The sequence below is a fragment of the Equus caballus genome, chromosome 29 (assembly GCF_041296265.1).
Source record: "Equus caballus isolate H_3958 breed thoroughbred chromosome 29, TB-T2T, whole genome shotgun sequence".
Taxonomy (NCBI): Eukaryota; Metazoa; Chordata; class Mammalia; order Perissodactyla; family Equidae; genus Equus; species Equus caballus.
Window position 1 is genome coordinate 34,683,921 of NC_091712.1, and position 22,300 is coordinate 34,706,220.

The 22,300-nt window shown below is 42.4% G+C and overlaps 1 protein-coding gene and 1 long non-coding RNA gene across 51 annotated transcripts in view; one reads left to right on the forward strand and one right to left on the reverse strand.

Annotated features, from left to right (window-relative positions):
* CELF2 (CUGBP Elav-like family member 2) overlaps positions 1 to 22,300 on the reverse strand; it is a 789,986-nt gene that overhangs the window by 161,068 nt on the left and 606,618 nt on the right. For 42 of the 50 annotated variants that reach the window (XM_070255416.1, XM_070255407.1, XM_070255389.1 and 39 more), the window contains one exon: positions 3,049 to 3,245. In XM_070255416.1, coding sequence (XP_070111517.1) covers positions 3,049 to 3,226 — 178 coding nt within the window. In that variant the 5' untranslated portion in view covers positions 3,227 to 3,245. Of the gene's footprint in view, positions 1 to 3,048; positions 3,246 to 3,412; positions 4,158 to 6,302; positions 6,451 to 22,300 lie in introns of those variants that run through there. The other 8 variants (XM_070255406.1, XM_070255415.1, XM_070255410.1 and 5 more) reach the window with 4 other exon arrangements.
* LOC138921456 (uncharacterized) lies at positions 5,558 to 9,534 on the forward strand. Its single transcript, XR_011434045.1, has 2 exons — positions 5,558 to 5,693; positions 7,112 to 9,534. It is a non-coding gene; the product is annotated as an uncharacterized lncRNA (long non-coding RNA).

Here is a 22,300-nt window from a genome sequence, read left to right on the forward strand (position 1 = left end):
TATGCCTCAAGACTAAATAGAACCTCAGATGCAAAGTGAGAAAAAAAGCTAACTCACTTGGATTAGGTAATAGCCTGATTTTGTCTTTCCTTGGAACCATCGCTATCAGTAAGGTCACTCCAAAAGCTTTGCTTAGAAAATTTAAACCATCTTTAGAAAGAGCCTCCAAGATTCTAATTTCTGAGGCTCTGACATCAGCCCTGAGGAAACAGGATAATTGTACTCCGCTGACAGAGTCAGGACCAACGTAAACGTGAGGTCCTATTTTACATACGACCAGGGAAATAACGTAAGGCATACATAGGTATCAATGTAAAGAAAAGTGCTGGTTGTTGCTGTCTATACGTAAGCAGCTACGGGCTGTAATCCCCCGAGAGGAATGTCATTATACAGCTCAAATCCCATCACAACAAATCCCGTTACAACAGAGATGTCTGTATAACAAAAACCCTTTCAAGCTTTGGCTGACAGCCCACATACTTCAAGCAATATTTGATGTGAGACTTGGAGCTCACGGTAATGGGAATTGACCTATATTTCCAAAGGTAAGATTTGAATGATTTCATCTGTAACTTCTATCCCATGATACCATAAGTTGGAGTGATGTACAATCTAAACCCATGAGTATAAAAACCATACACAAAGACAGAAACAAAATCAACCCTGCCCTGAAAAGGCAAAATTCCTTCCTTTCACTTGGGGAATTCTTTGGTAAAGGAGAAGGCATCTGACCTAAGTCCTGAAATGGAGCAGACCAAGGCTTGTTTGTGGCCTTATCTCACTGAGAGGCAAGATGGTGTAGCACATGAAGACAGATGGACTGTGCTCAAGTCTCTACTCTGCCACTTGCTAGCTGGGTAAACTGGGCTCCATTTCTTAACTTTTTCTCAGCCTCAGTTTTCTCATCTGTAAAATGTGACTAATACCATCTACTTTCAGGATTTCAGTAAGAACTAAATGAGAGAACATAAGGAAAGCTCCTAACATAGGAGCTGGTACACAGCGTGTGCTCGGAAAAGTTCGTTTACACATCAGGCCTTCCTTCCCCTCCAAGACTCTGGATTTATGCAAACTATTTCAATGAAGTTATTCTAAGACCTAGTGAATGAAGTTATCAAAATGTATATTCTTCAACAGCCTGGTAAAGATATTGCTCAGAGGAACATTGGGAAAAAGAGAGAAATAGGTAGAACTAGGCCATGCACAATACCTACTTGACTGAGAGAAAAGTCTTTTTGGCTAAGGCAAGACGTGTAATCAAAAGCTAAAATGCGAGTAACCAGGCATCGTAAAAATAAATAAGCTCTGATCATTAAGTCAGATGTCATTTTCAAAAATGGTGGAAAACTGAAATTTGGAGGCCTATTTTCCTAGTCAAGGGTGAACTGTGGTTACTGCTCTAAAGCACTAGTTTACTGCCTCTGGCCTAGTTTTCTGTGGGTACCATCCTAGATGGTGGGAGGGTCCTTATTGGCTAACTCAGCTCCAGTCCAGGGCTTTATACTGCCTTTCCCCAGTAGAATACTATGAAAGCTAAGTATTAAAAAATTCTAGTCTTCTCCATTTAGAAAACATGTAAGTAATTAACTCAAGAATATGATTAATAAGCATTCTTAATAGTGCCCTAATCTGGATGTTTTTAATCCTACTGATTTTTAGATATCTAATTTTCTATTTTTCAAATTATGAGAGAATCGGGTTTGTGGTGACAAAATTCTGTATGTATTCTTTTGAAAACACTCCAGTTACACGATATGTTTTGAGATAGAAATGAGAGTCTTATGAACACAATCTGAAGGCACGTCTGTTCACTTTAATAAAATGAGTATTCGCTGGGGGCTTTTAAATTCCTTAAAAGGTTCTAAAAAGTCCTAGCAGATCTCAACAACTATAAGGAACAAGAGATGGCTCAACATTTCTCACAGTCACAGAACATCAGAGTCTTAACAATTACTTAGTCACAGGCCTTCACCTTGACAGTAAGGAAGAGGCTCAGAGAAAAGTATGTAACTAAAGTGTATGTACAAGCCAAAGCAATGAGCTTGCAGGAGCTCTCACGAGAAGCCATAGAGAAATAAAACAAGCCAGACAGAAATCCCAAGGTGCAGACAAAAAGGAACTGTGAGACCCAGAGAAAGATGGAGCCCTGGGTTGAAAGACCAAGAGATGGAGAACAGAGAGAGAACAAAATTACCAAAGCAAGGTTAAAACATCAACGTAGACCAAATGGTTGCAGCAGCAAAGATATTTTAAATTCAGTCTGCACAGAGCTTACAAAGGATGACTCCCATACACAGAAGCTTTAACCTGGCGGAGAGGTTTCCGGCCTCTCTCTGTTTTAGTAATTGCAACCCCCTATCACCCTCAGCTTAAAATGGAGGCAGTAACAACCACCAGACTGTACACTTGAATCTTACCTCTGGTAAGGGCGTAAACCACAAGCATTTTTGAAAGTGTGCTAACTATTTCAGGCCACTAGGGTGCTACTTCCCGCCCCAAAAGGCACATTTCACTTAATGGTCCTCCTCTAGACCCCAAGAACTGATGTCCTTCTTAAAAGTGTACCCTTTATTCCTTGCACCAGTGGTATCACACTGACTGTTTACAAGGCATTTCAGAATGCCCATAGGCTATGGAAAAGTGAAATGCAATTGTAATTACATGGGTAATAATAGGAAGGCAGGGGTAGAAAGAGTTAGCTCCTGAAATGCAAGGCTGAGAAACGCTATTCCTTAGAGAGGCAGTCACTTCTCCTGAGAAGAGCCTGCGCTGCCTAGAAAGTGACCTCAGGAGAGCAATCACGCGCCTGGACAGAGGCGCGGCCGTTCGCCCTCCCTCCGCTCCTCCCTCCCTGGTCCCAGGCCAGCTCGTCCACCTGTCCCGGAGGCAGGCGGGCGGGGGCGCCGGGAGGAGCTGGGCTGGTCGCGCCGGGGCACAGGGGCAGAGGGCTGGCTCCTACTCACAGTCCTCCCTCCCGCGACGCCCAGGGATGCCCACGACTCGGCCCCCTCAATCCCGCCCCAGTCACGGGGTCCCCGCTGTCTGTACCTTTACTCTGGGGAGGGTTCTGACTCCGGTCCCGGAGGACGTTGATCTGGTAGACGGCTCCGTAAGGCTCAAAAAGTTCTTTCAGCTCCTTTTCCGACCAGGACCGGGGGATCTGTCCGACAAACATCTTAATGGCATCTGGGTCTGGTTGGTCTGAGTGATCCAAAGCGCCGTTCATCTTGTTGGCTGTGCCGTTACTGTCAAAAGGGAACCGGGAGCCAGAGTTAGGGCTGCACGGCGAGGGACAGGAAGAAAAAAAATAGAGGGGTGAGGGCGGGGAGGCGGAAGGAGGAGGAAGAGGAGCACGGGGCAAAGTGCCTAATGAGTCGTAGAAATTTGATGAACTAAAACAAAGCACAGGCACCATTAGGTTGCTCCTCGGTGGCGGCAGCGGCGGGCTCTCACTGCAGGCTGCTGTTCAGCATCGGCGCCCGAGCACAGGGCAGCGCCCCGCCGGCTGTCACCCGGGGCGTGGACATCTTGAAACCCAGCTCAGGAGGCAGCTGCAAGTTAAGTGCAGGTCTCGCTCTGCAAGGAAGCCATCAACGCATCCGCAGCGTTATCAGCCCCTCACTGGCTCTCGTGTGGAAAGAAAGGCAGGGCTGGATTTCTGCTGGATTTCCCCCCTCCACCCTCTCCCGTTTTTGGAGGTTTTTGGAAGAGAGGAGAGAGGTGGTAATAATAAAGTCAGATGAAAAGAAAATGAAACACTTGGCAGTCCGTCAGATGACTAATGCAAGATGCTGGTGATGAATTTGCAGAGTGCGCGAGGCATCCATGTGTGCATCAAATTAGTACGTTGTTGCTGCTCAGAATGGAAAGTGCTCCAGCAATGCGGCTCCGTGCAGCCGATTGGCTGCCCACGCTGGAGAAAAGAGCTGGGGCCGGGAGGGGGCTCCCGTTTAAAAAGCACATTGTTTATGGAACCCGGGCACAAAGGGTTTAATTCAGAGAGGCAAAGGCGATCTCAGAATTGCCTGCTTTGTGCCGGAAAAAAAATGCAGCCCCAGAAAGTTGAGTTCCCGCTAAAGGACACTGAATATTTCAAATCTTTCACACTCCATAAATTGCTGTCTGTATATCTGACTTCCAGATGTTGCACTTGAGTTCTAAACAATCACACGTTTGGGAGAGAAAAGAGGAAAGTCTGCTTTTTCTTCTCCTAGCTTCAATAAATATTTGGGGCTGATACAAAGAACAAGACCATAAGCTTTTACATATCAATCTTCCTTAATGCTGTTTTCCAAAACCCTCATTTGGAACAGAGGATGCTTGTTTAGAACCTACCATTCTCATCACCATCATGTAATATGATGATGAAGGTTTTCATTTGTCACTTGGATCTCCCCAATTTAAGCTGCAGTAAATAGTAAAGCAAAACCACATACCCTCTTCATCATCCCCCCTCCTAATGCACTCTAAACCCACCTACTCTGCCAAGTGACAAGGCTGAATGCCCTAAGCAGCATTCATTTGCAGGACTGTGCTCTTCGTTTAGCTTCTCAGCCTGTGAAAATAAAATGCACCTAAACAAGTGGAAACCCGGCAGATATGGTATCTACAGAGCCATGGGGCTGCCCCCCAGCCCAATGGGGCAGGAAGATCATTAAAGGGACACATGGACTAAAACTTTGCTGCAAATGGCAGGTGTCATTTCACTGTAGCTTCAGAGTCATAGTAAGAAGGTATTCAAAGATCTTAAGCAGGGTTCCTTATTTGGTTAAAAGAAACAATCAAAAAATACCAGAGCACCTTAAATTGGCTGTGGACCTACGCTAGCTCTGAGCCCGTGGGGGGAGAAAAAAAAAAGACATTCATGGCTAAAAAACAACAAAAAAAAACCTACAGAAAGGAGAAATCTTGTATTCAATTTAATCCAGAAAAGAAAATGATGGCAAATATTGTTCACTAGGTCCTGGCTTCAATTTCTACTTCTTCTTATCCCCCCTATTTTACCATTTTATTTTTTATCCTTGAGATAAACAATCAGACTGTCTAACTTGAAGCACTTTCAGAGCTTTTTCTAATCAACCTTATTGTTATAAAAAATGTTCCGCTGAATAAAATATTGAGCACAAAATCTTCTTTCAACAATTTAGGTGTAATGTAATGCTTGTTTATATTAGAGCCCCATTGTTTATCTTGTTCTTATGCACCTATACTTATTTTCAAATCACCCTTTGAGAATTCAATAAACACGTTTATCCCGTGGAGCTGATTTCGGCAGGGTGGAGGTGGTAAAGTCCCACGCAGAACAGAATGTAGCGTTCACAGCTCGTTGAGAGCTGAGAGTGTGGCAAGACTTATTTCTGGGACAGGAAGGACTTGTGGTTACTGCTGTTGACAGTCAGCTAGAATGAAAAGAGGAAGGCATTGCCACAGGTCTCAGCTAACAGCAAACGGAAGTTCAAAGAATGGGGCTATTGCATGTTGCCTGAACAGAGCACAGCTAATAACCACAGAGGAGTTAGGCGACAGTACAGTAGTCCTAATATCTACGCTTAGAATTCTAGAGCAAGCATTGCTTAATGTCTCTCTAAATGAGAGGTCGTTTTTACTTTCTCAGAAAATACACGGCCACTGAGGCGCATAAAGGAAGGGAAACTGAGCAGAGCTTACACCTTACACCTTTGGTCTTTATGTTGGTGAGTACATATTTATAATCCTTCCCCCATCAGGCATCCTTGACAGATGCCCAGAGACCTCTTATCATCCAGAAGCAGAGGGGTGTCAGTGTTCATGGCACGGGCTTTGAATCCTGGCACCACTACTTCCTAACTGTGCCACTCTGGGCCTAGGACTCTTTATCTGTAAAATGGGAACAATCAACTCCATCTCGGAGTCTCATACTTAGTACAGGACGTGGCACAGAGTAAGAGGTTAGTAAGTGTTGGCTATTTCTACTGTTAATCCCTTCTCTGACCTTGTGATGCACAAGTCGTTCCTCGGGCTGAGAGTGAACAGCCCATGGCAAATTTGTAAGGCAGGGCCAAGAGCAAGTCCTACTGCCAAAGAAAAGGCAGCACTAAAAGAAACACACACACACACACACACACTTCCCTCTTTCTATCTGTGGGAAGGAGGGGAAAAAGCGCTGAGCTTAAGAGTCCCTTAAGACTGCTTCAAGACCTATATTTTCTCAATAATCACATATCGGTGTCTGCATCTCCACAGATTCCCTTCTTCTCCATTCCCACAGATTCACACCAGTGAGGGCCTCTCATTCACACCTACATCCTTTCCCAGCTACTTGCCGTTTTGTCAACAACTGTTCCAAAGGTTTGCATCAAATGCCGAAGGCATGACAATCCCTTCCTTAAGTAAATCCAACAAGGTCTAATTGTTATACAAATCAACAGCAAGAGCACATCTTCCCCATCAAAGCTTCTGTGCCGGATGGGTGGTCCTATCCCACAACAGCCTGGTTAACTGTCTTCTAATCTATGTAAGCTCCTCCTTCTTTGGACTCTCAACTCTCTTCCTGGCTAACGCTCATTTCTAGTGGAGACTTACTGACTTCGTTGGTCCTCATGGGGCTGTAAGCGTTGACACATTTAAGGAAGCCAGAAACTGTGTGTCCAATAGTTAAACCTTCCAGGGTACTTACCAGAGGCCATGGAGAGCCAATGTGCTCTTCACAGAGGAGTAATTACGGGAACAGATACCCCAAATCTAAGCAAGACTCTCAGTGAGATCTATTTACGAGAATTTGATCTCAGGCTTAGAAAATTCGACTAGCTCCCTTCTCTGTACTCCCCAGTCATCCTCAGCACCCACCAGAGTGCAGGAATTAGATTCAAATTCAACAAATATTTACTGAGGGGCTCCTCTTTGCCAGAAAGCTTTGCCAGGTACTTGACATACAATATCACAATAGCTCCAGGAAATTGAAATCATTATCCCCATTTTGGAAAGGAAGCAACTGAGAGTCATGGAGGTAAAGTGACTTTTCCTATGTCACACTCCTAAAGAGAGGTGCCTGCAGAATCTGGACGATGCAAAGGAAGCAAGACATAAAGGCAGACTGTTGTGCCTTAATATTCCATGAACTGGGTTTCTCTAGGGTGATGCTTCCTGTGGACTCAGTGGCCATTTGCAGACGCGAGCACAGACATCTCTGCTGACACCTCACCTACAAACCGCATCGGGATCCAGAGCACCAATTCCGCTTTTGCTCTTGGCAAAGAGCCACCTATAAGGCTCCTCCAGGACAGATGCCATATGGAATCGGACCACAACTTAGAGAGCACTAAGCCAGCAGGCATTGGTGCTATCAGTCTCAGAGCCAAGACGAAAATATAATGACGTTTGGGGGGAAAAAAAAAATGAGAGTGCTTACTTTTTGCCTTTAGCACAAGCACTGACCTACTTCCCTATTCTATTTTCGAGTAAAGAGAAGTAGCTCGACAGAGGATATGCTAAATCTTCTGAGGTTCCTCTAAGCAGTAAAATATTATAAAAATTACAATAATTGATTCACTGCATTATTATTATCGTTATTAATTCCAGGACAACGAGCTTTTAGAAGGCTCAGCGAATAGCAGGTTTCCTTTTGGAGAAAGGAAACAAATGAACTGATATTTCTATTAATTCATCTTGTTCCTTGGGGATTGCAACTTATTGTACTGTATCTCCTTTATCTCTATAAAAGGAAGAAAAACAAAACGGGTCTGAGAAACGCCAAGTGGTGATAAATAATTATATTAACGCTGAAAAAAAAAAAGACATAAAATGCCACCTTCAGAAGATATACCAACCCCAAAACAAAGATGCCTTGTCTTGGAAAAATTTTGTACAAAGATAGCTAATCTCCCTGGTAGTTATCGATAGTCTTAATATTCCCATACTTTTTATCCATTTTACTTTTTTTTGTTCCTTGGAATATCCTGTATCAGTCCTGTCCAACTTTGTGCTATGATGGAAACGTTCTACAATCTGCACAATCCAATATGGTAGCCACTAGTTACACGTGGCAGCTAAACACTTGAAATGTGGCAAGTCCAACTGAGAAACTGAAATTTTAATTTAATTTAACTTTAATTAATTTAAATTTAAATACCTTTAAATGCAGATATACTTTTTTTCCCTTAACTGAGTTGAGATTCATCAAAACATATTATTTCGTCAGGAGGTTGTTTGGGAAAAACAGGAATGAGGGGCCAGGAAAATGATACCATACTTGAAACACACAACAGCAGGTCGGTGGGACAATGGGCTGGATGGCCTGGGCTCTTGTCTTGGCTTAGCATTAAATTCACTGTAGGATCCCAAGCAAATCATGTAAGTACTCTGTACTTCAGTTTTCCTGCTTGGAAGACAAAGAGAAAAGCAGCTCCTATCTGGCTCTTAATTTCTGTCCTTCTACGATTATGATTTGGAGCTGGATGACCATCATGGAGAAGATAATTTGGATAATATGACCAGCTACCTGAAACCTTGGGGTGACTCCCTACCTGTGTCCAGTTTAGTCCCCAGGGATCACAGGTGACTAAGGCACAAGCCAGGGAGCTGACAAGGTGTCACCTATACTGTGGAGGGTAGCCTGCAGGTTCAGACAGAACTGCTCAGTGGCTGGTGGTGGCCTGGGGCTGCTGCCAGAGCATCATCTCTCTCAATTTGTGCCAATTCTTCCTAATATCCCGAATGCGGTCCCATCACTTCAGTCAGCTGACAGGCTGCTTGAGAATTGTTTTTTAATATCACTTGTACTTAAGTAATAGCACACAAAGAAACAGGCTTTGCCTGGTGACCACAGGCAACTGTCCAAGACTGAGCCGCATGAGGCAAAAGCAGAAAGAACCTGGCAATGGGCCTAGGGGCCTTCTGGCGGGCAATAGGATGGGCATGAAATTCAGGAATATTAACATTCTTCTACATTGTCCATGTTGTTGTTCACTCTTTAAGAACAGAATTCTTCCTCAATTGACCTCCACTAATGTGGCCCCCGGGGTACAGCATCAGCAGTTTCCCATGCCACACTCCAGATCACACATCAGGGACTTGGGCAGAGCCCCACTCACGAGTCGCAACTCTCTACTCTAAACCCGCCCCAGCCTCTCAGTTTAGGAAAAGAAAACTACTGTTATCCAACCTCAAGCTCTGGGAATTGCATCTCCCTTTGAAAAGGCGCCACTTCAGGGTCACCATGAAGGAAACCTCCATCTTCTGTGACTGCCTTTTGACAGAACACCTTTGCCACTGGACTGACACACCTACGTCTTAATTGTCGTGGGATCCTGGGTTGCTGAATGATTCTGGCTAAACTTAACAAAACTCTCTGGATGGTAATTTTCTCACCAGTAAGATGAGAAAAGCAGTGCCGTTCCTGTATCTACCTGGAAGGTGTTGTTACCATTTATCATGTGTAGCCCAAGTTTTGTGAGCCACACCCATTCCAATTATGAAATGGAGCCCCAAACCTCTGAGGTAAGACCTCTGCAGACCAGCCCACGAACTCACAAATAATACCCTAAGTAGCTGAAAGATGCAAAATCTTTCTCTAAATGGTCAAAGTGTAAATAAATTAGTTTCTGCTCCTCTGAAGAAAAGTTCAAGTTTCCCGCAAGTACATACACATGTAATATGCTCATCCTTGTGCCTTGACAAAATTTGAAAAAAAAAAAATTAAGAACGTACAGAACATCAATTTCTTTCACAGACAACTAGGAAAGGACACGTTTGTGATGGACCTTCTGCTGGAGTTAGTGGTGGACTGGATTAGGATGGAGGTCTCCAAACTTTACACTTGTTGGCCAGGGTGAAATGTCACCTTGACTTGTAGAAAGCTATTCCTACCGAAAAGGCCACAGCTCACGGGCGTTTGGACTCACCAAGCAAAAGGGAAACTTTATTACCTTCTCTCAACTGGACTGCTAGTAAAAAGCAGAACGCTGGAAAACCCCCACGACGAAGTGAATTTGGAGGCATCCAGGGGATACCTGGAGTCTGAGCACACGATAACCCTCGCTGAGAAGGCAGTGAGGCAGTGGCTGCGGATAGGGAACTCATTTCGTTCGGTGATTTATCAGAAAGAGTTCAGTGGACTTCGGAGCAGAGCAGAAGGCATTTGCACAGGGAGAGGTTTTCAGATGAACTTTTAGAAATGGCAACAGGGAAATAATCATCACACAGAAGATTTATATTGGGCTTCACATTTTCAAAGTGCTCCGGAGCTCACGTTCATTAATCCTCCCGGACGGCTGAGGTCAGTATTTTGCCCCCACTTTAGAGATGAGGGAATGGAGGGGAGGGAGAGGCGACCTGGCTCGCGTGGGCATTCCTTCTAGGTGCCCTCCCAGTCTGATTTACCTGCCCGCAGCTAAATGCTGCGGAATTCACCTGTTTGCTTGGGCAAGTAATTGTACATGGCCCTTCTGGATGATGGAGAAGACACTGGTTCACATGAATGAAATAAAATGCGAATCATTATGAAGACAAATGTGGGCGCAAACTCCACACTGGTCCCAAATTCCCAAAGTTCACACTGATTTTTACCAAAAACGTCTCCCATATTCACATTCTAGGAGCAAATGATGACAACAAGGGATGTACATTGAGAGTGGCAAAGAACACGGACAGAGTGCCTGGTACCCTCTACCTAGGTGTCACCAACTGTGCTTTTCAAGGCAAATAACTCCTGCTTTCTGTGCTGGCTAAAATATTTTGCCAGGACTTATGCAAGAGGGAACAATCAGGGCGTATTCACAACACTCTCTACTCATTGAAGAAATACTGCTGGTGAACGAGAATGGTTCACCTTTGCGGGATTTCAACCCACCTGAGGTTTATTCTCACACACAGTCCTTCACTCTCCTTCATATGACACAGTTATTGAAGATTTGCTTTATGTCAGGCACAGTCCTAGGTGTGAAGAAGAGAGAGTTGAAAGATACGTAATTGAGGCCCTAAGCCACCGACAGCCAAAGAGAAGAGACAGACCGAGACACAATACAAAACCAAAATAGAAAGGCATAAGGCCCAGAAGAGAGCAATATATAAGGGCCCGAGGTGAGCCAGCAACAAGTGACTCATTTAGCCACAGAGACTGGCATTCAGCCTTCAAATCAAACTTCATCCCATGGTCGAATTTTTAAATAGAATCTGAAAAAAATCAGAGGCAAAGGATGATAAGCTACCATTTCACTGAGTGGGCAATGAGATGGAAAGAAGACAACTGGAAGAAAAAGGCCACGGTAACTAGGGTGCTGAGACTTGAGAGAAAGTCGCCCAGGTACCTCCCTTCTCCCACGGAGCACACACTGGAGACAGAGGACATGAACCATGCCAGAGAGAGCACCGCGCAGACCCACAGCTGGGACAGCTACCACATGCACTGCTGGCCCTCGCACTGCGGGGCACAGCCCTGTCCCCCATCTACACTCGCAGTGCCATACACTGGGAGCCCACTTCCATCCATGGAAGCCCCTCCCATCCCCACGCTGGCAGCTGGCCTAACACCTGCAGTGGTTACCCACTCTCAATGCTCCTGTCATTCACTAGCACCTGTGTGAAAATCACTTCCCTGGCCTGGTCCATTCAACCCTCCAATCTGACCTTCTGTAGCCACAACTGACAGAAGGCTCTAGAACCACTTCAAAATCAGCACATCTAAAAATAATCTCCTCCAGTTAGGTTTCAAGTTCAAATTCCCTGTTTTTCTTACTGGTTTAACCCCGCCCCCTCATCTAAGGATGGGAACGATGCCCTACACAGAACACATGTATAATACAGGTTCCCAGCTAGCCTGCCCCTCTCCTTTCCTCCGACTGCTGAACTTATAGAAACAAGAATTAACTGAGCCCCCCAATCAGGTACATGGTGAGATTGTGACATTCTTGACGCCAGGTGTGTCTCACTCATTAATTCAATACATATTTATGAAGTGACCCCACAAGCCAGACATTATTCAAGGTGCTGGGGATACAGCGATGAATAAAATAAGGTAAAAGTGTATTATGGAGCTTATATTCTAGAGGGGAGCATAAAATAAGCAAAGTAAGTAAACCTAACACCAGAAAAAGAATTTCAATGGAGTAAAATAAAGCGGAGAAGGGAGACAGGGAGCGTTGGTGCAGGGTTGCAATTTTAAATCAGGTGTTCAGAGCAGGCCTCCTTTGGAGGTGAGCACGGTGCCTTGAACTCAGTCTCAGTATAAGCTCAACACGCACTTTCTGAATGAGTAGATTTAATACAGTGAGAAGTCTTAAAAGTTGTAAAAATTAAATGGCACGCTATGCAATTGGTCACCACAATTATAAAGAACCATGTTATCCCTTCCGGTATTGTTCCATGGAATCAGAGAGTCAATACATCTATTAGCAGTGCGTCACTGAGACGCCTATTTTCCTCTAAATTGCCCTCTGGGTCCACTGTCCCCACACAGCCTCTGTCCTAACTCTGGCTATCATCTTCTTGTGCCTGAATCTACCATAAAGCCATTCAATGGGCTCTCCTACCCTGGACTGAAGGACAAAGACTTCACCGACCTTTGTGGTTGCCTGGCTTTTTGAACTCTATCCACTCTTCCGTTAAATATTGATTATCTGTCCATTTATTATTCATTTTATCATTTATCAATGGCAAAATTTAATCTCAGGCTGGTCTCTCCTCAATGTGCTTTTGGCCTACCTTCCTCGGTCATAAACGATGTGTAATCAAGGAATACAACTTAAATTGAACACCAGCCTAAGAGATGCAGCCAGCAGGATAAAGTTTGATATAACTGCGCTGGAGACTAGTAATGCCACTGTTTCCTTCCATTGATCTGGAAAATCAAAAGTTGACAGTAAACAGGAACTAACTATGTCATATTAATGACAGTAGTTTAGATCAGAAAACAGAATCCATTTGTCAAGAAAGATATGTATTTCTGTAGGCTAACAATTTATTAGGTTTGCGTGTATTTCTCCTTTCTCATAATGCCTTCAAACTCATATGTAGGTGAAATGCCAGCAACAGAATTAAGAAAGAAAGGACCTCAGAGCAGCCAAAATGTATGTCACAAAGTTCTTGCCCTTTAAACCCTTGGGGACCTTCTAATTCGTTCCTCAAAGAGTTCTTTTTTATGTTGGTTCTTCATGGCCTTGATTATCCGTCTTTCAAACACACAGGAGGTTAGAAGTAGCAAATAAGAGAGTATACAATGGGTGGGCCCATGGAGTGACAGCCAACAGACATGAGAATCTGAACAGATCCAGCGGGAAAGCCTACTTATAGCTAGGGCTGACTTATACTCTCCAGGAGTTCCCAAGGACAGCAGCACAGCAGAATAATTAATTTGCCTAACAACAATTTTGTCTCATCTAAAGGGTCACATTATGCTCAATAAATTCTGTTTAAGAAGGCAGGGAAATATATAATTTATTGTTAAGAAGAAATCCTTCAAAATGAGACAATAAAGAGAATTGGTGCCTTAAAGGATAAGCTTTCAAGTCTACTGCAAACTTAGCTAATAAGACTGACATTCCCCAGGGGCTCCAGGTATCTGAGATTTTACTTTCTTAATCTAACACTACAGTGAGCATCAAAATTCAAGATTTGTGTACCATCGACTTTGTTGTCATTAAACGCAGCAACCGATTCTGCAGAGACTCTTCAGCTTTTGGGGGTTAACTTTTACTATCTAAGTATTCTGCTCTACTTTTACCTGGCTGTTATCATGGTTTGGGTTGTTGTTTGGCTGAGAGAAGTGAGGAAGATAGGTGGGGCCCTGGGGAGAGATGAATTGCTCCCTCTCAGGAGCCTGTTTTTCTAGAGTAAATAATGTGTCACTGATGAAAACTTTAATTCTTTCTCTTCGAGACATTACAAAAGATGATGTTTCAGGTTTAAAAATTGCAAACAAAAAGCACAGAATAGATGGCTATGATACCATTCACAGGCCTAGTCATGAATTTTCTAGAATCTTTCTCTTCTGACATAAGAAAAGGCAATGGGATGTTCTACAGTGATTGTGCTAAACTCCTAGAGAGCAATCCAAAACATTTGCCCCTTTGATAGTCTGCTTAAAGAAATTTGCAAAAGTAACATTAAGGAACACTGCCAAATTTGTATAATTACTCAAAGAAGAATTCCATAATTCTACGCATGCCAGCTCATTGTGTGTTTCCCTATGATACACACATGCTAGTTTGTCATGCTACAAACCACTTATCAAAAGGCAAAGCCCAAATGACACTCCACTTTGCTAGTTTTTAAATTCCTAACTCAGATCTTAAGATGAAATCAATATCAAACACCCCATTTTGATTTGGAAATTTATAGGCTCTCTCCTTCTCTCTCAGCATGTCATAAATTCCACTTAGCATCTTAAATCACCAATTAAAATAAACTTTGACATTTAATTTGGTTATTTCTTAAAAAGCACCCCATCAGAGCTAACCCCCTAAACAAATAAGAATAAAAATAGGATTATGTGCTAAATTATAATGGGCTGTTATTCTAAGAGGCTGAATATCAATATTTCAAAATTCCCCATCGCTGATTTTTTTTAAAGCCATTTCTTCATTTTTTTGACACTACATCTGGCACAATGAATACAGATGATCATTTGTTTATATATCTGTCTAACTGCCTTTCCCAAACACAGCCAGATGGAGTCTTTCAGAATCAAATTAATTTCAGATTAATTCACTCTGGACCCACTCCAGTTTCATGACTCTTCACTTTGAGGCACCAAGCAAATTGACGTGAAGGCATGAACTTCAAAGAGAACAGGTTCCTCAATATCAAGGTGGAAAAAGAGTCCACATCTGTGGTTGCTCCCCTGCCCAGAAAGAAATCCATTCAGGAACCACAAGCTGCCACATTAAGGCCTGACCGACATTTCACAGTGTCAAAACCATCCAGGAAGAATTTCCTTTTGGTTCCAAATAGGATCACGGTTAATTTTACATCCAATATTCACAATGCCTTGAGATGATTCCAGTAAAAACGACTGACCTAATTACTAACATCAGAACCAACGATGTTATGGTCAACTTGCCATAAATGCAGTCCGGTCAGACACGTGATGCGATAGTTAATTCCAAACAACCAAAGTGCATATTCTCTCTCTCTAGTGTTAGCTACTGAAAGAACTATAAACAAATGTAACCAGGCTTTGCATGCTGTCAATCTCGGTGGATGCCTTTATTACCGTACTTGTTTCAATTGCAATTTGGGTTTCCATGGAGACACAACAGTCAGCTCTAGAAAATTATAAGATAAATGTCAGGCGGTGATAACGGTGTTAATGAAGCTTCGGTGACAAGCAGCTCTGTGCTTCAAATAATAAGCTTATTTCTATTAGCATATGTATAACCTGTCAAAAAACCTGGAAGAGAATATTAAAAATTAATATCTATCTATCTATATTTAAGAGAGAGAGGGGACAGACCCCTCTGGAATGGCTTAAATTTGATGGGTCAACTTCAAGAAGGGGAAAAAAAAAGGAATCGCCAGTTTCTTGGGAAAATTAGGCACCAGCCACAGCTCTCAATGATGCTTTAGCTGACATCCAGAAATGCCTTACTTCACGCAGTAATGGACAGAATTTTTTTCTTATAATGTGGTTAAGATAAACTGTTTTCTTTCCAGAAGCTAAAAGCTCAACTCACTAACTCTGACCATGGCAGACTATAAGCTTCAGAGAAAGAAATGGTACAGCCAACCTCATGGTAACTGGATTCACGTCACCTACCTCTTCCCCCTCTCTCGAGGTTGCCAAATGACTATAATTGGATTGCTGGAATCTAGAATCTAGAACTATCCTTGACTAGTCTACAGCAAAACATGTGCCACTGAAATTTTACCAGGAAGTATCAGTGAGATCAAAAAAATGGAAAACTATGGGTTTATGTAACTTTGATGCCTTTTGAGTACACAGGTTGAGACTATGGAATCATGAGCAACAGCACATTTCAAGGTAAGATGCTATAAAAAGAAACTGAAGAAAAAATAAGTTTCCTTTTATTTGGAAAAGACGCCTTAGGAAGGGAACAAAATTTTTATGTTTTCTTCAAGGATCCTGAACAGTTAAAAGGGTGATTATTCTGCAAATCAAAGTCTCTCCAAAAAGATCAAAGACCTGTACATATCAACTTCTCCTACATAGCTAATGCTCTTTGACCTTGCCATAGAGTCCATGATGTCATTCATTCCATCATATTTTTTCATTTATTTAACAACTGTTTATTGAGTGTCAGGCACTGTGTTCATAACACAATGATGAACAAGACATTGTCACTGCCCTTATATTTCTCATTGTTTTGTAGCTTGAACAACCAAATATCCAAGGTCTTAAATAAGGGGTAACAGTGTTCTTTTTTTCTATGCAAACGTTGGTCCATTTTTGTTTGTTTTACTCAGCAGTGTTAACTATGGTCACCGTGTTGTACATTACATCCCCACTACTTATTTACCTTCTACTGGAAATTCGTGCCTTCTGACAACCTTCCTCCAATTCCCCTTCCCTCTGGTAACCACAAATCTGATTTCTTTCTATGAGTTTGGTGGGACTTTTTTGTTTTTTTAGATTCCAGATATAAGTGAGCTCATACGGCATTTGTCTTTCTCTGACTTATTCCACTTAGCATAATGCCCTCAAGGTCCATCCATGTTGTCACAAATGGCAGGATTTCCTTCTTTTTATGGCTGAATTAGACCATTTTGAAATGATTACATGACTATACTTCTCTGAGGCAAGGCAACTCTTTTCGCTACAACTCTACATTGAGAATAGCTGGCTGCTCAAATCCTCTGCTACTTATCCTGTCCTAGTCTATCTGGGCTGTTATAAGAAAAATCCCATAAACTAGGGGGCCTATAAGCGACAAACATTTCTTTCTCACATTTTGGAGGCTGGAAAGTCCAAAATCAAGGTTTGGGCAGATTCGGTGTCTGGTGAGAAGCCACTTCCTGGTTCATATATGGCCGTCTTCTCATTGGGTCCTCACATGGTGGAAGAGGTGAGGGAGCTCTCTGGGGTCTGTTTTATGAGGGCACTTAATCCCATTATGAGGGTTCCACCTTCACAACCTAATCACCTCTCACCCTAATACCAATCACCTTAGGTGTTAGGTTTCAACATATAAACTTTGGGAGGACATAAACATTCAGTCCAGAGCACCCTCATTACCACTCTTCACTCCTTTCCCCCGACTCCACCCTACAGAAGGAAAATTAATGGGGTCAAACCCAACATCTACAACATAACTAGACTGTGGCATTGGAGTAGGAACTTTCAGTGCAGCTTTTCAAGAAGCTACAAGTTCTGTTTTCCCCAGACAGTGTTTCTTTTTCTCTTTGGATTGCTCCCTTGTAACTCCATATGGCTAGCGCAGAATGTATGGGCTGCCTCCCACTCTGATGGGAGGGTGCCTCTCCGATCATTGCAAGAACAAGCATGGCAGAGTGATATCCAGAGCGAAGCAGGAAAAGAATGAGTGGCTTAGCCAGATGCTCTGGTTTTGAGGAGAGAAGCTCAAGTACTTCCTAAGAGCCCTTCCCTACATGCTTTCCTCCTTGACTGAATTCACCATGAGGAGGTGAAGACCCAGGGATTCAGGTTAGGGTTTAGTCCAGAAGAAACAGCCTCAGGCCTCCTTTTAGTGTAAGGCTTAGCTCAGAGGACACAGAGACCTTTCGGTTCTCTTGTGGCAAGGCGGTTCTCCAGAGCCAGGGGTTCCACATCATGGCTTGTGGCCACACACAGTGTGCCCAGTGCACACATTAGGGTACATCTGCAGGAGTGGTAACGCTGATAGAGTATTCCAGAGTTCAAAATCCTCTCTACTTCACTCAACCGCAAGGACCTAATATATGCTTACCTCAAGGCAAAACAAATCAATACAAAACAAACCGAAAATTGTCAACAACAACAAGAAAACCTAAAATATCGTTACATACTCTCATGCTCCCTGATCTTTTTTCCTGTTATCCCATCTACGGAAAACATATGGAAGGAAACACAATTCAAGTACACGCAAAATTCAAGACACTAGCCATATGATTCTCTATAGGGCCAAATTGGTCATCTGAATCCAGGGAATATACAGGAAAATTCACAAGGTTTAAATGTAATAACTCAACTTGGACCATGGGACCTGAGGTTGAAAACTTTTCGGTTGTAAATCAAGCCCTAATACTGTTTAACTAAAAACTGGCTGAGGAGCATCTGTGGTCATGGCAACAGAGAGACGATAAACAGCATGCCTTTGTCTAATCAGTTAAACATCCTCATTCTTTAAGGAGCTTTCTGTTAATTAGTAACCCTCATTTCCTTTTGCTCCTGTTAAAACTTTTCATGATTTCCTATCACTCTTGAAGGTATTAGGGAGTCAAATATAGAAACTAAAAAGTCACCTGCAATTATTATTGCTGGTATTTTTTAAGTATTGACATAATTACTGTTATCTTTAATAACAACAACGCAAAGCATATTACGATAGTTCTTCAATTTTAAAATGACAGCTCTAATCTGGGGCAACCAAAATTACAATCATAATTTTCCGGAATTGACAGTATTTGCTAAATAGACTCCATGAAGAGAAGGAGCTTATACACGTGGGAAATAACCAGGAGATGATAATTTAAGTGTGGCACAGTTTTAATAGTGAGTTCAAAAGTGAGAGCTGAAAACCAATCTCTGCCTAGGTTGTTTGTTTTCTTGATGCTGTTGTTTAGTGTTGAGGGTGCCACTACCTGTGGGCAGCTCAGCTTTTGCTGATTTGCAAGCATGGGGTCAGTGCCAACCACAATTGGTACAGCAATGCCTTCCACTTTGAAAGGTTAGGTCTGTGTGTTTGTTTTTATAGACAATGTTCTAAGGGCAACAAAATTCCATAAATTGAAGAGGAATTCCTGTATCAATGGAGTCATTGGGTTTTTTTATCCCTCCCCAAAGCCCCAGTACACAGTTGTATATTCTAGTTGTAAGTCCTAGTTCTTTTATGTGAGCTGCCGCCACAGCATGGCTACTGACAGACAAGTGTTGTGGTTCCGTCCCTGGGGAACTGAACCTGGGCCACTGAAGCAGTGAAGAGCGTTGAACTTTAATCACTAGGCCATCAGGGCTGGCTCTAATGGAGTCATTAAAATACTAGTAAAGAAGCGTTTCCATAACAACGTTGAACAGACAGTAAGTTCTTCCAGGATTCGGGATAAGAAGGTACATGGGTTCATGTTTATATGAAGATGGACACGCTCACTATGCTGAAAAAGCGTCACAGAGTTAGGAACTACGACAAAACCAAGATTATCAACGACAAAAAAATGCAATACCTGGGATCTTGCCTTCAGCTCCGTGTTTACTCTGAAAACCACGATCTGTTTGTTTGTTTTTTCTATAATACTATTACAAGCAAAACTACTTGGAAAGATGTGTCATACGTTACTGAAAACAAAAATGAAACAGAAACACTACCGATGTTGAAACCAGAAAACTCACCAAGGACCAGATGATACAGAAATATTAACAACCACCACCCAAATGGCTAAGAAAAGGATTTTAATTCCCCTCCGAGGGTCATATGGTATCAATTCTGGGAACCACATTTCCCTTGGGAAATGTAACTGTGTGAGGTTTTCTGTGTCCATAGTATTATGAATATATTTAACAGCAGAAAGGCATTTGGATTTTTGGAGATCAGCTGACTGGAAAGTACACCCCAGTGAAGGAGTACCTTAGGACAGAGTGCATTTGTATCCAGGGAGAATCAAAGATGATGAGGTAACTTCCTAACTACGCACTTAGAACTGCACACAGGCTCTGAGACCAGCTTGTTTTTGAGGCTTCCACACAGAGGTTTCATTAGCAACCCAAAGCATCATGATCTCTACGGACAGCTTGGCAATGCTCCACCTCGGCACACAGGGATCATGAGCGCAGAGCACAGAAAGATCTAGAAATAACAGGAACGCCAGATGTGTCCTGGAGCCACACCCAGAAAGCACAAAGCCCTTGGTGTTTATTGCAGACATTGCTTCTGGAAATCCCACCTCCTTTGACCACGATGCTTATAATCATGTGTTCTGTGTTTAGAAAGGATTTGTTCTTCGTGAATTTTCACACAGATGACATAAAACCTAAAGATCTGTGAGTTCAGCTGTGTGGGAAAATCAAATTGTATCAGCTGATGAAGGCAGGGGATCTCCTTAATATGCACGTTAATAATTTAGGTGTAGGAGGGAGGAATTGGGCGTAAATGAGTAGAAAGTTCCTCTGGTAAGTGGGTTACTCATGATAAATGAGTTCTAGCAAGGAGGCAGTTCACCTGCCAACCCAGAATGATGAGATTTACTGAGGCAATTTTTAATGCACTAACGGGTCATTACTGACAGGCTACTAGGGCTGTTTTTTGGTCTGTTTTTAAGACAACAATCGATAAAAACAAGGACAACTAGCTTGACTGGCTGAAGGGAGATATTAATTAAGGAGAAGGGGGGGAAAAGTAACAATAACATTCAAAACCTTGACAAAGAATAATGATGAAATAAATTATGGAACCACTTATGTATGAAACCATACATTATTAAAACTATTCTAAATGGGTCCTTAATCTAAATAAGGATGGTCATTTTAGGAAGCCAAGCATCTTAAGAATTAGAAAGGACACAATGTTATTCTGACCCAAGATATAAAAGGTTTGTCACTCTTTGCCAGTTGGCCAAAGTACCAACCATCCTTGGCTTTTATTAAAATTTATATATGTCTCTACCGCTGGATGAGTCTCAGCTTCAATTATCTACCGCCCTGTATTTCTATTGGTTAAAGAGAGGAGAAGGCAGCGTATTGGGCAAAATTCACTTCTAATATTTACACTTATTCTTAAATGAATAGGTAAATGAATTTTCAAATGCCACAGTGACTTGAAATATCCACTCCATGCCATGGAAATTGTAATCAGAGCAATTTTCCCCTAATAAAATTAGCAACCAGTGATTGCATATGTTTCTACAACTTAGACTCTACATTCACTGCAAGAGAAATCCATTTGCCTTACATCTATTGCCCTGTGATTATGAAACACTGAGCTCAATCGTTTTAACAGGCTTATCCTACTTAACAAAGACATCCTGGTTTGCATGCATGGGGGCCAGGCTCAAAAAGGCTTCCGGGGACAAGCTTTGCACAAGCATTTCATTTTTTAATGACTACAGAAGCTCTGGGGGCTCATCATATGAAAAGAAACAAAAAAGGAGGGAAGTAGCCTTGGTTTTTAATTACTTCTACCTCTGAAGCTAACCATCTTAAAACAAGAGTTCTTTAAACATTCAGAAACCAACTAAAATGTGATCTTTTTGATTTGGCGAGCCACCAGTTTTCTGTTGGTACCATTACTGCCAGCATCATGATGATTTCTGAGAGGACAAGGCGAGAGCAAATTAAAAGTTTTGATTCCTCTCCCCAAGGTATTGTCGTTCACGAAAACAAAAACCTGAAAATCCCAAGCAGTAGTTTCTCTTGAATCCATCACTTCCTGTTCATTCCTTTGGTCATCACCCTAGAGCATCTTTGCGCCTAAGCCATGTGCCTGGGATGAAGGGATGGATGGACGGATGGATGGATGGATGTCTGGACGGATGGATCAGACAGATGATAGATCAGGATGGATGAATCTCAGTTCAGGTATTAAGTTCCTAGATCTAAAATTCTGATGACTTCTAATAACTTTCATTAAAGCACCATTGAATTCGAATACCAATCTGTAAAACTATATGTACCATTTTGACTCCATCCTTTTCTTTTAAATAAGCACACCCGATCTGATCTAGTTTTGTCTGCATGTGCCATGGCCTTGGGCTGGCTGCTAAACTGCCTTATTTCTTCACCTAAGAGATCAGGGAGACGAGGCGAAGAGAACACTATGTGGATAAACACACTGTGGATTGTAAATGGAAGATGAGCTATCTAAGGACATGGAGAGTCAAAGTGCCTCTGGCCTCAGAAGGAAAGAATCCTGAAAAGACCTCTTAGATTATAGGAAAGATTCCATTATTTAGGAATGTGAATAGCAACAGTTCACAGACAGAGCGCGTGAGCATGTGGCCATTAGGGAACGATGAGAATGTGGTTCACTGATCCAACGATATTCTTCTCCAATTCACTCTGTATGTGACTTCCTTCAGCCGGCTAAGGATGAATGCTGGATACACAGGCCACACAAGGGATGATAATAAAGTAGAAAAAGAAAAAGCTCCTTGTTTAGATGATGACAAAAATGTCTCTTGCCTATGAATGTATGTAAAATACTACCAAATAAGGTACTATTAT